Source organism: Tribolium madens, unplaced genomic scaffold (assembly GCF_015345945.1).
Source record: "Tribolium madens isolate multiple individuals breed KSU strain unplaced genomic scaffold, Tmad_KSU_1.1 Scaffold_20;HRSCAF=117;Tcas5.2_LG4, whole genome shotgun sequence".
Classification (NCBI taxonomy): Eukaryota; Metazoa; Arthropoda; class Insecta; order Coleoptera; family Tenebrionidae; genus Tribolium; species Tribolium madens.
Window position 1 is genome coordinate 10,965,218 of NW_025400985.1, and position 15,828 is coordinate 10,981,045.

The window sequence follows — 15,828 nt, forward strand, 5'->3', positions numbered from 1 at the left end:
GTTGAACAAGCTCTCCGACGATAATTTGCATCATGAAAATTATCTTTTGCTCGTTAGTGCAGCGATTATATGCGCGGCAGTATCGTCTCCTACTGTGGTGAATTTATGTAACGCATCCGCCACCGATCCCTTTTCTCTTAAAGAATCCAAAATTGATTCCGGGTTCTAAAAGCTCAATTCACGCCACTTTCAACACGAAAGCGATGCGTGATATAAAACAAATTCATAAAATCTTTATTGCCGGCAACGTTTGTTTATACAGTTAGGATCAAAGCATTCCGTTGTAACGTGGAAATTTCGGTTGGTATAATGAGGAGAAGAAGGAAGAAGGATCATCGTGTGGGTATGTCACACGACACATATTGCATCGAGTTCTCTCCGCGAAATTTATGCAGCGAAACGCGTCATGTATAAAAATGCTTCGCAGCTGGTCGCGGAATTCATTAGGGTGACATTTTACACGCCCAAACTATTCCGGCCATTATGTATTGAGAAATATGAATACTAATGTGACTCGGATTGTGTGTTTTTTTCTCGAGAAAAAGACCTGTTGTGAATAATGTTTCAACACTATAAGCGCTTATTCGGCCGATCAAATGCGTTTTTAATAGTGTAGATGTGCATTTTGCATGATGTAACGCCGGAGGCCGCGATCTGGCACATCTGACCGGATGTTTATTGTGAAAGATGTTAAATTAATTTCATAACAGTGTAGCGTTGGTGGCACGTTTCATCCCTTTTGCGACAAAGCAGCGTTATTTGGGGAAAAGCTGGTAATGTATCCAAATTGATACAGAACTTCTCAATAATATGTAAACAGAGAGAGGGCTTTTGGCCCGGGGTGAAATCTGGTCGTGTGTGTGTGGGACACAAAGGATAATTCGCATCTGTCGCGCTGGCCCTTTGATGATTCCCTATAGTTAACCCGCATTTGATGCGGACATACATAACGTGCTAATGCATACATATATCCGCGCTAAATTCGTTAAATAATTTCCCACTGAGCTTTGATGTTATGAAAAGCTTTGTATCGATGGAAATTGCGGCAGTTTTTAATTCGAAAAATACTCTCCAACGCTTATGTTACAATTCTAATTAGATCAAAGCAGTTTCGGAACGAACATGCAGCTGTGCATCTAATGCACTCTGCACGGTCCACTCTTTGCTACATTAAACAAACAGCCAACATATTTGAATTGGTAATGACTCGTATCTAGCCTAGGTCTCATATCTGTGAGATGTCGGAGGTCAACTTACATTTGATATTCACTCCTGAGGTCAACTCGGCCAGCACCGGGAACTCTAATATTTAGATTGCCTTCACAACTGGGACTCTACAAGGGATGCCATATTTATTACACAACAAAATACTGCTAACGCTCCACCATAAATCTTGCACAACACACTAATATTTACATTTTTATAAATAGAAGATTCTCTCATTACTCTGACCCACTTTTGGCTTTCTGTACACTGCTCTGATTTTGCATTTCTTGAATAGCTTATATATAAAGCAAGTTGGGGTTGTGGCCCCGTTTATTCGTTATACTGATCCTCGAATCCTTCCAGGTCCCAGGAGTATGTTTGCTGTTATCAGTAAGGATAACCTGTGGCTTTATCAGAAATTTTGTATTTGTCATAACCGCATTGCGTGCCACCTGCTTGTAAATATAAAGTTATTCAAGTCTGGAGGAGTCGTTGTTCCCGCAGTGGACTGCCGACATTTCGCAACAATGGCCAGATAAAGACGGCCATTTCGCTGTTGAATGGCGTCGTTGCGGTGTTAAGTGAACACATTAAACTATAGTACTGCAGACGCGATTTGTTAGTGCAACCGTTTGAGGATCTCTTGCTACTTCCAAAACATTACCTCGGCAAAGGATCGCTTCTCATCAATCGATTTTTTGCAAACATCGTGAAATTCCCACCGAAGGAATTTAGATTAAAGGATGTTCGGTGGCGAGTCCGACATAAAGCCATCGTCGCGCGGTACTTTGCTGTCGAATTTACACAAAGTTTGGTAGCGCATTGAAATGGTAGCGCATGTTTACGTTAAATTGTGTGACATTCCTTTGTATCTTTAACATTTAATGGGAATTATGCCGAGGCGCGCGCCATATCTCAGCACACAAAGACAACACATGTTCGGCTTGTTTTCTCGTATTCCTTTCGCAGCACCGGCCATTTTTAGGGCACCGAAATCGTCGCCATGACGACGTAATTCGGTTAGGGGCATCCCCGAGCGGCCGAATTCGTTCCCTGCAGTATAAACACTTGTGACGCGCCGCCGATATTGATGTAAGTTCGCGCTCACCGATCGTTTGCCTTGCTCAGATTGTTTACTCTCGATGGATGCACATGGCGCACGATATTAAACTGGCACCGGGCCAGAAACTCTGCATCCATAGGTGAGTCACGGCGATAAAACGAATTAAGACCACGGTCAGTTACCCTCACATAAAGGACACCCCCTAACGAACGCTCGATGACTGATTGATGGTAGCGATTTTACCAAAATACGCAGACGGACCCCAAAATCTGTCCCCATCGCTTTCTTTATCGAAACAGTTTATCAGCTCGAGGGTCGACACTATCTAAGCCAGTTTTAAAACACTACAAATTCTCCAAGCGGTCCCAAGGGCCAAAGGATAAAAACTGCTTCAAAATCCTTTTAAAACACTACTATACAAATCGATATTCAGGTCATAATTTTGTAATATTAAATGGACTGTCGAAATTAACCAAATCGTAAATCTATTTATGGCTCTGTGGTCGTCGAATTGTTTGCATTACTGATGTGATATTTTCCGTCAGTTTTAATGGCAACGTTATTTATTAATTAGTCTTGACTAATATGAAACGGAAGTGCTACTAGCGAAACATTAAATAGTTTTACAACTTGAAAATCACAAAATATAGCCCATAAACAGCTGATTTAACTGTTAAAAAAGCCTAGGACGGCTTTGTGCACAAAGTTGAACCGAAATTTGTCAATAAAATTTATTGATGCGAATGCTATTGCCCATTATCGGCACATTTAAATCTTCATTTGGTCATTAATGTCGCGTAAAAACCATACAAACTTGTCGATCTAAAAACTCAGACTCTTCAATTGAAAACCCTTTACCACCTAGTGCGTGACAGGAAGGCGTCCTTTTTGTTTCGTTTTCCTCGGAATAGTCTCGTGGGGTCGATTTATGTCCTTACAAGTAAATAATTCGATTACATTTCTTCCTTGCACAACACTGGCTAATCGCCGCGAATAAATAGATGTCGGTGAAAATCGCGGAACGTGATATAGATTTTTAAGCCTCGTCGGTGTGTAATTATGCACCGGCAAAGTCACTAAAAACAATTAAAAGCTCTTCTCACGACAATGACATGGCGCGTACGATCGTAGATGGTCATGCAACGATCGCTTTAATGGTTCGACCAACAAACACCTACCACGACGAAAAGGATGAGGACATTGCATCTCGGCACTGATTAAACTCACAGACGTGTTTAATTATAATAGGGGAGAGCCACTACGAATCGTGACGTTCCGAGTCGAATTCGATTCACTCACGCCTTGCCTTGGAAAGATTTTTTAAAGGGATGATCATGAGACATAAATGCGGAGTTCTGTTTGATTTTATTGTTCTGTGCGAACTATAAACACACAAAGTACGGGATTAGGTCTTTAAATGTAGCTATGGATTGGTTGTTTATATCGACAATAAAAGTGTTTTGTGAGTGAACGGCCCAGATATTAATTAGGGAGCAATGCCTGGATATGTTTACAGAAGCCGTCTGCTTTTTCCAATAAATGTAAGATTATTTATGTGACATGTTTATAATAAGTAATGAATATTTAAGGTATTATTATGGCGTTTGAATATTTATGGAAGTGGTCCGAGTGTCGTAGGTGTTGCGGTTCGGAAGCAGCGCTCAAAGCGAATCCTCGTCGAATTTTTTCGTAGTTGTATAGTCAAATTCCTGTAGACGTTTTGTTTTTTATTGTAAGAGGTAGAGATTTTTCAAATACCTTGAGCGTGGAAGAATACGTGAAAGTCGTTGTTTGTTCGGTATTACGTTTCGTGTTAGGCAAGCAAAACAATCCCTCTAGTTCGTTCTAAGCTCGTATAAGCTGGCTTAGAGAACTGGGATTCCAAATTCTGGGTGTAATCACGATTTCTCCCGACGCATCTCAAACCATTTAGATCGGTATCTGGATAATCCGCGCTCTAGCTCTTATCCGATCACAAGAGCGCGCTATGAGACGCTAATTACATACTTAACTGGCAATAAAATATTTATGAGACAAGGTTTTTTCCGGGTGACTTGTTCCGTGGAAGATTCAGTTTCACTTTTGCTCAATTTTAAACACTAATTTTTTGTTGCAGTTTTCGAACGACGGCCCTAATGGAGAGTCAATGTGTTTGCAAGGTCCCGATTGTTTCATGGTGAGTATTATGTGAAAAAAATTTCTTCGAATGAGTGAATACCGAAAATTTCGGGTTGTAAAATCCGCTCCGGGCATTTGGCAGCGTTCACGAAGAACGTAATTTTCACCTCTGTTGGGTCCAGTAATGATTTTTCCCGTCTCGGACGTGATGTTTTATACCGGTTTTGTTTTTGTTATAGTTTCTTCCTCCTCGGTTCGAGTCCGATTTTCACACTGGTACTTTTTCGCCCATATTCATTAATTTCTTCTTCGTGTCATAACGGAACCGGTAGCTCGTGGCGTCCTCAATCAGATAAATTGCCAGATTAGTCCACTCCTATTTAGACACTATATACTTTAGGAAACAATCGCCACTATCGATTCGATCTTTTTGCAGTAGCGACGGAACCGCTTAAGTAACACTCTGTAATTGTGCCTCCACCTTATAATTTCATTTGCTCGAGGATAAGTTCATTTAACACCATCTGTTTTCGATAAAGCTTGCGCTATCGGCTTTCAGCCGGATATTTCATTTGCTGGCAAACACCAAAAACAACCATTACACTTGCTTAATCCTCACAAAACTTCATTAATTTCTCCATTCACCCATCAATAATAATCTTCAAAATAAAAATATATATTTCCGGTCGAGGGACTGTCACACACACACCGCATCGCGGAAATTTGTTTCACTGTCGAGGCACTTAGGGCCTTGATAAATGTGCGACCCTCGAACCGAAAACCGCGAATTGATTGTATTTGATCTCATTTTTCATCCGGGGTACCTATTTAAAGTTCGCCGATTACGATTTATTAGGACGTTTTTATATCAGAGCTCCAGTCACGAGACTATTAAGGCTGTGTTATCAACGGAATTGGATGGAGTCTCCTCAAACCGCGGATCGAAATCTTCAGACGGTGCATTTTTAGGTCACGTACGGTGCCCTCGGGCCGACAAATGCAGCCAACATGCAATTTATGACTTTAATAACGAAACTGCACTAATGCCGGCTCTGGAATCGTCGGATTTGATGCGCATTGTACGTCTACGTTCATTATTACTAATTGAGTTTTGTCAAAAATTGGAATTTTTTTTTACAATTTTGTTTGCTTTATTCGCTGAAATAACAAATAGACTGTCAATTTGAAACGACTTTTATATAATTTTTCATTTAGCGCCGTCAGCAGTTTCTGCAATGAATCACGAAATAACGATCATAACGTCCAAATGGTCGCCAGTTAATTCCATCCATTGTTGCTCTAATGCCGCACATGTTCACTTCCAAAACTGTCACATCTGCAAGTGTCTAGTAATGAGGCTATTTATCATTATTGACGTGTTGTGACTCCGTATTGGTGTTTGTACAAGCAAATATTCCTTGTATTCGGGTTCAAAAATAACAAACACTAATTGCTGGTAGCAAAAATAGAGTAGATCGTGACCTTGAAATCTAAATAGAAATGTCTAAAATTTTTACAGTGGATTATGACAGAGCAGTTACACCACTCTTGGTATGTTGATAAAAATCAGTTAATTGACTACTAGAAGCCAAGACAGATTACAGTTATTGATTATTTATTACAATGAATTAATTGCGAAATTTCATTAACCAATTAAAGAGAAAACATGTTTCCGAGCTGCCAGTCCTTTATAGTCATATTGACAACTTATAACCCGTTTCCAGGGGCTCCTGATGGGTTTAACTAGAAAATTTTATACAATTTTGTTCGTAAATTACCCCATATATTTGAAACAATGGTCCGTAATTTCGAAATATTTCCTGTAAACTTGGTGCGGGTCGTAAACATGACAAATTTTTAGTGTATAGAGAGACCCTAATAAATTTATGGGGGATGGCCCTCCTGTCGGGTGCGTTTACTAAATACGGGACTTTTCGAGCAATAAAAGTGACACTAGCCTACTGCAGGGGGTGGAAAACTAAATATTTTTTATTATCACATTATTACAATAACTGACCGGGCTTGAATTTTATTGCTTTATGGAGTTACAGATTGAGTTACTGAATTGGACGATAGGTTGTAAATAATAATTCTGGAAAACGTCACGAGGCAATAAAGTTGTTCATAAATATTCCAAATTGTTGTTTGTACAAATTTATTGTATATTTCGGTGTGATTTATAGCGGCAAATTTTGCGACAAGTACGAAAAATTTTCATTTCATCCGACAATCAGACGCCAGAGTTGTCTCGGAGGGGTTGAAGACGAATTCGAGGGAGAGTTTTTGTCGGGGCGAGCTTTTGTTGAAATGTTTCGATTGTTCATCAGTTCGATACACCTCACCGAAAGTAATTTGTGGCATTTTGGCCGACTATACAGCCGTTCTAAATCATTCACGCGCTACTTTTTTACGCAAGAATTTCTTTCTCTGTAATAAATTCTAAAGGTTGGAATAAAATTAATATACTCATTTTGCATAATAAATATTAATTTACTTATTTAAATGAATTCCGGATTATTAATGGGGCCAATAAAAGAACGACGTGGAATACCAATACTAATTTTTGTATGTAATTTGTCACTCTATAAGCACTCTCGAAATTTGAAATTTTTTGCCATAAATCGGCTTGTAATGATGACAAGTTAAAATATGATAGATCGTCTAACCGAAAAACGAATTTTCTCTTCCTTAATTTTGACTAAATTTCAGCAGATGGTCGCTCGCGCTTAAAAAATGTGTTTTTGTGCCTTGAAGGTAGGCCGAAAATGTACCATTTGTTTTCATCACCTCCCACGTTATGGTATTGTTTCAAGTTTAGTGACCTTTTATTATTTAAATATTGAGATGAATTATATCGAATTTTTGATTTCTTCCCATCGATGACCTTTTGAGTCTCTCCCTCGTAATTACAAATGGTGGCGAGTTTTCCGGTTGAAGAGAGCCGGTTCTTGGCTCATCCAACTATCAGCTGATTAGAGATCAGTGTTACGGTATCTCCGATATTTTATCTGTAGTTTAGTGGAAGTTTCTGTAATTACAAAAGTGGCATTGTGAAGGTTCGCGTCGTGCTTGGCTTAGATCGAGATATGTTGAGAGGCACAACCACGACTTTGGTGCACTCTGCCCCATCAAACGATCCGATCTTTGCCAATTTAATTATCTCTGAAACCTCCATTTTGATATATCGAGTTTTGCTACGAAAATTTGGTGGTGTTATTTATTACTTCTTCATTATTAGTAGCTGGTTAAATCGAGTCAAGGTATCGAGTTCAACAAATTACAGTGACCGTGATCGTGTTGTGGTCATTACTTAATGCCGATATCTCACGAGTCGTGAGCAGTCGCGATCCGTCCAAGGAGCATGAGGAGTGCCACCCACCATAGATATGTGCAATAAATTCATATTTTCCAGTGTCGGACTTGTGGGAACCGTAGCTCAACTTTTGATATCTTAATACGAAATCGAGATTTGGTGGAAATGAATCACGCGGAGGGTCGCACCGCCCCGACTCATCCATCTGTATAATTAAATAAATGCATTTCCTGTTGATCCCTTATTGTTTTCGGGATCGGGCTTTAATCCCAATGTGTGCATCTTTTATTGCGTGCCGGCTGGCCTAAGCATGACAAATGCATGTGTCAATGGTATAATGAAGTCTGGAATGGGTAAAGTCCCCCGTATATACAATTCAGGATAATTTATTGCCAGGATATCCCATATCCTCGCGTGATAACGCCTCGGCGATACGGAGGTTTAGTCACATGCTAAGTACAACAATCCACACCGATCCTCACGTCGACAACCCTACCAACAATGAGTGCCCTTACAATGGTCGACTTTGCTCTTCGTTCCCCTCGACGAGTGCCGGCTAATATCTAATATCAGAAAGTACTTGCATCGGGGCCAATCTGGTGCTACTCTTTTTACACTCTTTATAAACCCTCCACTTATCACTCCGGAATGATATGGAAAGCGTCGTAACCGCAAATTGAAAAAAATAAATCGACGTTTGCAATTTCTCCAGAGACGCGACGCGATAAAAACACAACGACGAATCTGACATCAAGACAAATAGTTTTTGTCAAATTCTCAGGTTCGTCCCGGTGAGGCGCCCCGAAATGCTCAAACCCCAACGGGACGCCCTACAAACAACCCCTGACGAGCGACAAGTGTATTTATCGGCAGTTATTACCGCGATTTTGGCCGACTTCATCAACCCTCAGCTAGCTAAAGAGGACGAAGTCTATTTAAACATTAAACACTTGCACCAAAAATTTTATTTTTGCCTAATTATTTACATGAACTTGTTTTGTAAGGAAATTAAAAAAGAGGAAGTTTCAACGTTTTAATTTAAAAAAATTATTTGCACTGAAATATCATCTTGTAACGGTAATGTCAAACAGTGTTAACTAAGTTTAAACGTGTTTTTACATGTAAATAGGACAATCTGCATGCAAGGATAACCAATGTTAAAATTGATTTTTATTCTACTAGGGTTTATCAAATAAAGTGCATTTAGGTTTTTTATTTGTCACTATTTTTGTTTCAAATTCGCCCAAAATACACACTCTACGATAATTATCGTATCACTTTGTTTTTTAAGTAAATATAGGGTTATTCATAAATATCAAGCAATATTTGAACCTCAAAAATGACCTATATAATGATGTTAATTTAAATAATAACTCGTGTCCGATCTCTATTGATAAGAATTTTACATTCCTCGGAATGTGGGTGTAGAAATTTATTTTTTTGTAATAACTTTGGAACCATTCGACCAAATATTATAGAATTTGGAATAGTTACTTGCGAGAACATACTCTTTAGGCTAGTAATAGTAATACGATACATCTACTCAATTTCCGGTTTCAGTAGTTGCAGGTCACATTTTCTGTTTTTCTGTTTTTTGGCCTTTTAACACTAATTTTTTGTTGCTTAAATCTAAAGAGTAATCAATTTCGATTAAAAAACGTATAACTTTTTATACCACTAAAATGGACGGTTTTAAAGATATTTTAATTTAAAGTCAGGGGTGCACAACCCTGAAAATGAAAAATATGACTTTTGAATAAGTGGTATCCACGGCAACCAATGACCATGTTTACATAAATCCCTGCCAGGCATCTGTTAACTTTGACGATAAATTTTTGTGAATTTTTTATGAATTAAATAACTACGAGATCCATTTGGATTTATTCTAAGTTATGTTTCGAGTCTGAACTAAAATCTTTTATTAAATATTTTCGATTAATCGTCTAACAATCTCAAGTTGACAGATGCTTGACAGCAAAATATGTGACTATGGTCATTTATTGTCGTGGATATCAGTCTTTCAAAATTCATACTTTTTGCTTTCAGTGTTGTGTAGTTGTCACTTTAAATTAAAATATCTTTAAAACGGTCCATTTTAGAGGTATAAAAGGTTATGCATTCAAAATTGATTACTCTATTGTTTTGACAAAAAAAATTAATGTTAAGAGGCCAAAAAAAACGAAAAAACATAGAAAATATGACCAGTAATTGCTGAAACCGGAAATTAAGTAGATGATTCCGGTTTTCGTAATTACTAGTTTAAAAGGTATGTTCTCGCAAGTAACCATTACATTTGGTCAAATGGTTCCCAAGTTATTACAAAAAAAACAAATTTCTATGCCCACATTCCGAGGGCTATAAAATTCTTATCAGTAGAGATAGGACACGAGTTATTATTTAAATTAACATCATTTTATAGCTTATTTTTGAGGTTCAAATATTGCTTCATATTTATGAATAACCCTGTATACCCTGAGTAGTAAATGGTCTGCAAACATTTCATATAAATAAACAAAATTTATTTTTTAAGAAGATTTCAACACTATTTTGGAATGATAATTGATTTTTGCACTCCTTGTGTTGTTAATTTTTGTTCACTGTTCGCAAGACATTGCAGAACCATTTCGTTTACTATATATAATACTTTAAAGTGAATGACTGTAAATTCTTATGTTAATATGTACAATACGGATTTCATACAATTTCATTCTCGGAAAGATAACACAAAAAAAATTAATTTAAACATATCGACAGACCCAACGAAAACTGTAGTAAATTGCATTGAATCTTTGATTGTTAATAAAAAATCGAAGAACTGTTTAATATTATTGAAAATTGCTAAGGGTCTATATTTTGGTAATAATAGTTCAAAAAAAAATTATCATTGGTTTGTATTTTGGGCCCTACGTAAGCCATCGTACTAGAAACGAATTTTTATGAGTTACTAGGTATAGTTTTCGTTGGGAGAGTCGATATGTGATGTGTCATGATGTAAGCAAACTAAAGCACTCAGACGTCGAAATGGGCTTTTTGGAAATTTTGAATAATTCCAAATCAACACTACGAGTTGGGATGCCGCCCTGAGGGGTCCAAACGGTGCATACGGAGAAGATAATTAAAAACCTGGCGATGCGAAATGCATTGTTGTATCGGTAATATACTTATAAATCATGAAATTAGCTAAAATGGCCCCGGAGTGATTTGCTATTATAGTGGCCGGTACCCCCTTTATGCCGTGTCTGAGCGTATCGCGAACGTGCATCTAAAACAGCCAGCACATAAAAAGAGTATTAATCGTGACGAATTATTGGAAAAATTCTCGAGTGGTCGGGGGCGTAATTTGGTTGAAATTGCGGCTGTTAGGAGTCTCTCGATGCGTCGAAGTGAAAGAGCGTTTTCGTGGCAATCCGTCTTGTTGGTGCGATTTTGGAAAAAAGGCCGCCATTGTTGGCACGAAACGGGCCAGAAAATGCGTTAAGCGATGAGTAAGTGCCGGGCTAAAAAGGTAAAACCGAATAATGGAAAATTTAATTGTTAAAGTTCCACATGCAACGGCAATGATGAATTCGTGCTGCGAGCTTTTGTTAAAAAAGTGTTTAGGAATGTCACAACTTTGTAACTTCTAATGGATTCTAAAGCCGAGCTTTGGTGCGAATAAATTTTTATGGAGTAAAAATCGAAGCGTGCGGACGATTCATTAAATTTAAAATAGAATCGAGTACGTTTAAATTAAAAACGCATCCAATTATTGTTCGAAATGAAACTGTGGAACGAAAATAATGGCGTTTGGCCCCCGGTTTTCATCGGATGCAAGACAGATTTATGGGAACCGCAATGCATCCACTCCAAATTTCAACACCAGAAATTCATTTAACTTTGTTGGTCTTTGATGACGGACTGGTGAACGCGAATTACGATTCTACCATTCCACCGAGAAGTCATTTGTCGAAATTCAACGATAACATCTCTAAACAACTAGACGGAATATTGTGATTTCTTCCCTTTTGTATAATTTTACAATTACCGATAAACTTTAATGACAAAGATAAGAGGAGTATACGGTTTTGTGGGAAATAAATCGTTATTGTAGAACCGTAAAGAATAGCTCACATAAATTAATTGCTTCGTGTTATTCGATCTGTGAACAAGAGAGAGGTTCTGATTTGGGCGAACCTACTTGAAAATTATTCACTTTGGTAGTAAAGCAATACCATTAATTTTTTCCACTACAAAGGCGATTTTGCTTGCCGCTACCTGTCATTTTTTCCGTTGAATTGCCCAATTTCTTTAAACACGCTGACAGTATATTTGGGTGCAATTTGTCGCAAAATGCCCACAATTATCCTTGCAGCACACCTGGTTGCAATTTTCTGGTCGACGGCTTGTTTTCGAAAACCGATTCAGTTTGGTTATTTGTGCCAAACAAAGTTTGAATAGAAATCCAGGTGTCGTCTGGACAATAGTCGTTAAGACCCAAAAAGATAGAATAGAAAGGTGTCAGAGTTGCTGGAATTCGAGGTGAGGAGATCGCCTCGATCTTTCACACTGCGAAATCGAATCTTGTTTAGGTTTTTGTCGGATTAAAGGATGAAATGGACCGGATTGAATGAATCGAGGAAAAATGACGCGCAAGTCGTTGTGACACGAGGAATTTAATTAAATCTCCAGTAGATGTTAAAAAAAACGAATTACACATCATGGATTGGTCTGTCATTATAGAAAGATAGCCCCCCTTGGGTCATACGTGAAGCCGTCAAACGATCAGTAGGTAGCTTTTACATACTGAATATAAACTAAAGTTGAATGATTAATTTCTCCGTTGGACTCACGACCTCTTCATGTGTGAAAGATTGATTGTTGGATCGGTATTAAAGAAACAATAACTCACGTAATCGATCGCTCCTCTACACACACGAGAAGACGACCAAGATGGAATGTTGCGGGCGGACACGACGTCGCTTCGCATGTGGGCATAATTCATTTCAATTACACTTTTTAGACGACTTAAATCTCTGAAACAATGTGGGTATTATTAGATGAGCGTAATTCAATTAAATGCCTCGACTCCAATTAGAACACAAGTATTTATCTCCTTTGTTCCGAAATTCATCACTCATGCAATCCGTTATTAAAATCTATAAGTATATTTTCTCAATTCTCTCAAACATTTTATCGTTGAAAGTGAGTTTGTGAACTCGTTGGGGGAAAGCTTATTGCTCTATTTTACATATTTCCAATGGGTGTGTTTACGTTTTTGCGTCTGGTAATGGTTCAATTTTAAACACAATGTGTGTGATTGGATCGGTGGTTACCCGCAGCGAAATCCGTCCACGCTACCGTATTTAATACTCGGGTAAATCATGCGAGTCTTGAAGCGACTCCGGTATCATCGGAAACGATCAAGCCAGGCGACAATACAATATGTAATAATGATAATCATATACATGGAATAGATTATCTAGAGCCGTTCCCCGATTCAAATTACAGAGGCTGTGGTTGTCATTGGGTTCTGGTGCATTTTTCACGGTAGTTTCATTCATCGAACCTTTCATTACTCTGTATTTACTTAAACGTCTCCATTATTCGCATAGAAATCTCGTGTGGTTTTGATTTCTTCATTGTTGCTGATGACACTCTGTAATTGAGTTTATACTCCCAGCCAAGTTTTAACCTCAAAGTCGGGACTTATACCGTTTATACTTTATCATCTTATTTAATAGTTAACCGTGAAAATCGTGACGTGGTGATTCTATTTCTCTCTGTAACAACAATGTGGAATGGTCCGACATTCTTCGTCTCGTTACTCGAGACGACTGTGACAGAAAGAACAAAATATTATTGATACAACAGCCGAAGACTGACATTGACACAAAAGAGAGGCGCGGAACGGATTTAATTGACACAAGTACAAAAGACCGACGACTAATTGGACGAGGCGGATTCGCGAATTACTCAAATTGCAACACTTATTTATCTCGATCGCAAACAGAATTTTTTACCAAACGTATCCTCGGAAAATACAACAAAAATAATTTGACACGACTTAAGGTTCTCTTGTAATTTCAAAACTCACCGAGGTTCTACGAGAATAGTGTGTTATAGAGCTGTTACCGAGAGAAAATACTAGTGCCTAGACTGTCTGATCGTTGAAAACCAGTTCTTAAAGAAATAAACTCGATTTACGGTCATCGTTCACTTCACTTAGATGTATTGTGCATAAAACGATTAAATTAAAAGCTACAACTTACAATTATTTTACTGCTTTATTAATGGGTCAAACAACCAGATTGAAAGTCATAAAACAACGATCATTCCGCCCTTGTGGGGCAAATGACCAGCAATGCGAAGAAAGAGTTCTATTTTATTTTATTATACACGTTTTGAACGAAGCCTGGGGAATTAAGAAAAATCGCTTTACTTTATTTTCATTCAAATAGATTTTGAAAATGAAGAAATAATGCCTTTATTGTGTACGTTCACACATTCGAAACATCCCGATCCATCGTTTCTGAACTATGGACTGTTATTTTCTCTCTTTATTCATCTAATCAAATTAGCTGCAAATGTATCCTTGTCTAACAGTGTGTTTACGGTTTGAATAAAGTGATTTTCGTATCTTGTCGTCTTTTCAGGAAAGAAAAGTTTCGGTAACTTTGTTGATAATGGCTATCGAGGGCAGTGATTCGTTCCAATTTGTTCCGTTGATGGAATTATTGATAAAATTGCATTGCGGCTTGGTCCTTTTGGTCGTCTCCATGATTCGGTTTCTTCTCGATTTGGGTGTTCCGTCCCGTAATGATTGTTGGTGAGATGGTGCGCCTGTTGCGGTGATGAGGTCGTAATTTTTTCCCAACATGTGTACAGTTCGTGTCATGTGTTTCTGTTTATTTGCTCGTTTAATATCCACTTTCGTCATTAAGCGCCGCAGTTGGCGCTGATAAAACTAAACCATGTCCCGTCTGTAACCGAATTTTTTGTGTTTCAGTGTTGGGAAAACTGCGAGCTATTGCAGTCCAACTTCCAAGTGTGGGGGGTCATGTGCGAAGAGAAAGAGATCTGTGTAAGTATATAAAGTTAAAAGGATGGGTCTCGGAAGAGATCCGTGCGGGACGCGACCATTAATCATCGATGGGGTTCCGAAGGCGTAAAAATAAATTAAAACGGAACGTAACAAGTTGGAGTTTCTCTCGGATGTAACTGCCCAAATATAATGGCTCGCATTGTATCGTTTCACATAATGGAGCATTCACCGGGACTCCCATAATGAAGAATTGTCATGCAACGCGACTGTTTGAATTATTGATTAATTCCGTCCAGATTACCGGCTTTAAAATCCGGGAATCGTGAGGTTTCCCCGGAGATACATCGGGAGATACAAAACTAAGGCCGGATTAGAATGAAAGTTTAATTACACGGAACATAAATATCGGTTATTTATTAGAGAAGTGGCGAGAGGGCAAGACGTGAATTTCAATCTAACGTGCTTGTTCTACTCCTTAAAATTCCGATACTATACCCTCGCAAACTTAATAAACACCGAAGCTTGTGCTCCAACAGACCCTTCGCTCCATTCCAACTAGACAACATTAAATTAAATCTATTAATCTTTTCTTTGAGATGCAAAAGCTGTTATCTGCATTCGAGACGCGTCGAAACAATGACAATTGAATATGCAAAACGGGGACAAACACCGGCAGCAAGAGGATTTCAGACAATAAAGGCAAAGAAAAAGCCGTACTTAGATATTTCGTACTAAAAAATCGGAATGCATAATATCCATTTAGTGTACTTTATGGCAAAAAAACTGGAATGCAAACTTAGATATAAAAATCACGTGTAATGAGCTCGTGGGGTACTTTATGGTAATTATTACGGCGGGAGGTCCACAGAATTACCTCTCTTCGATGTGCAATGAGAGAATTTTTGCAATTACGTTTTTATATGCCACGCAGGAATCAAATAAAAATAAAACTAGTCTCAAAATTATTTATTTAATATTGTATTTGTACAGGAAATAGTTCCTTGCCCAACTCTTGACTTAAATACCAAAGTGATTATCTTTAATTGAGTCTAATTTTTCTAAAAGGCAACTTTTGATGGATGCTCCTTCATTTGAAAGTGCATGGCT

The 15,828-nt window shown here is 38.1% G+C and overlaps 1 protein-coding gene across 1 annotated transcript in view; it reads left to right on the plus strand.

The window, feature by feature from the left end:
* The window catches only part of LOC123005591, a 28,964-nt gene that overhangs the window by 9,117 nt on the left and 4,019 nt on the right, over positions 1-15,828 (plus strand). The window contains exons 2-3 of the mRNA XM_044399402.1: positions 4,386-4,445; positions 14,686-14,760. Coding sequence (XP_044255337.1) covers positions 4,386-4,445; positions 14,686-14,760 — 135 coding nt within the window. The remainder of the gene's footprint in view (positions 1-4,385; positions 4,446-14,685; positions 14,761-15,828) is intronic.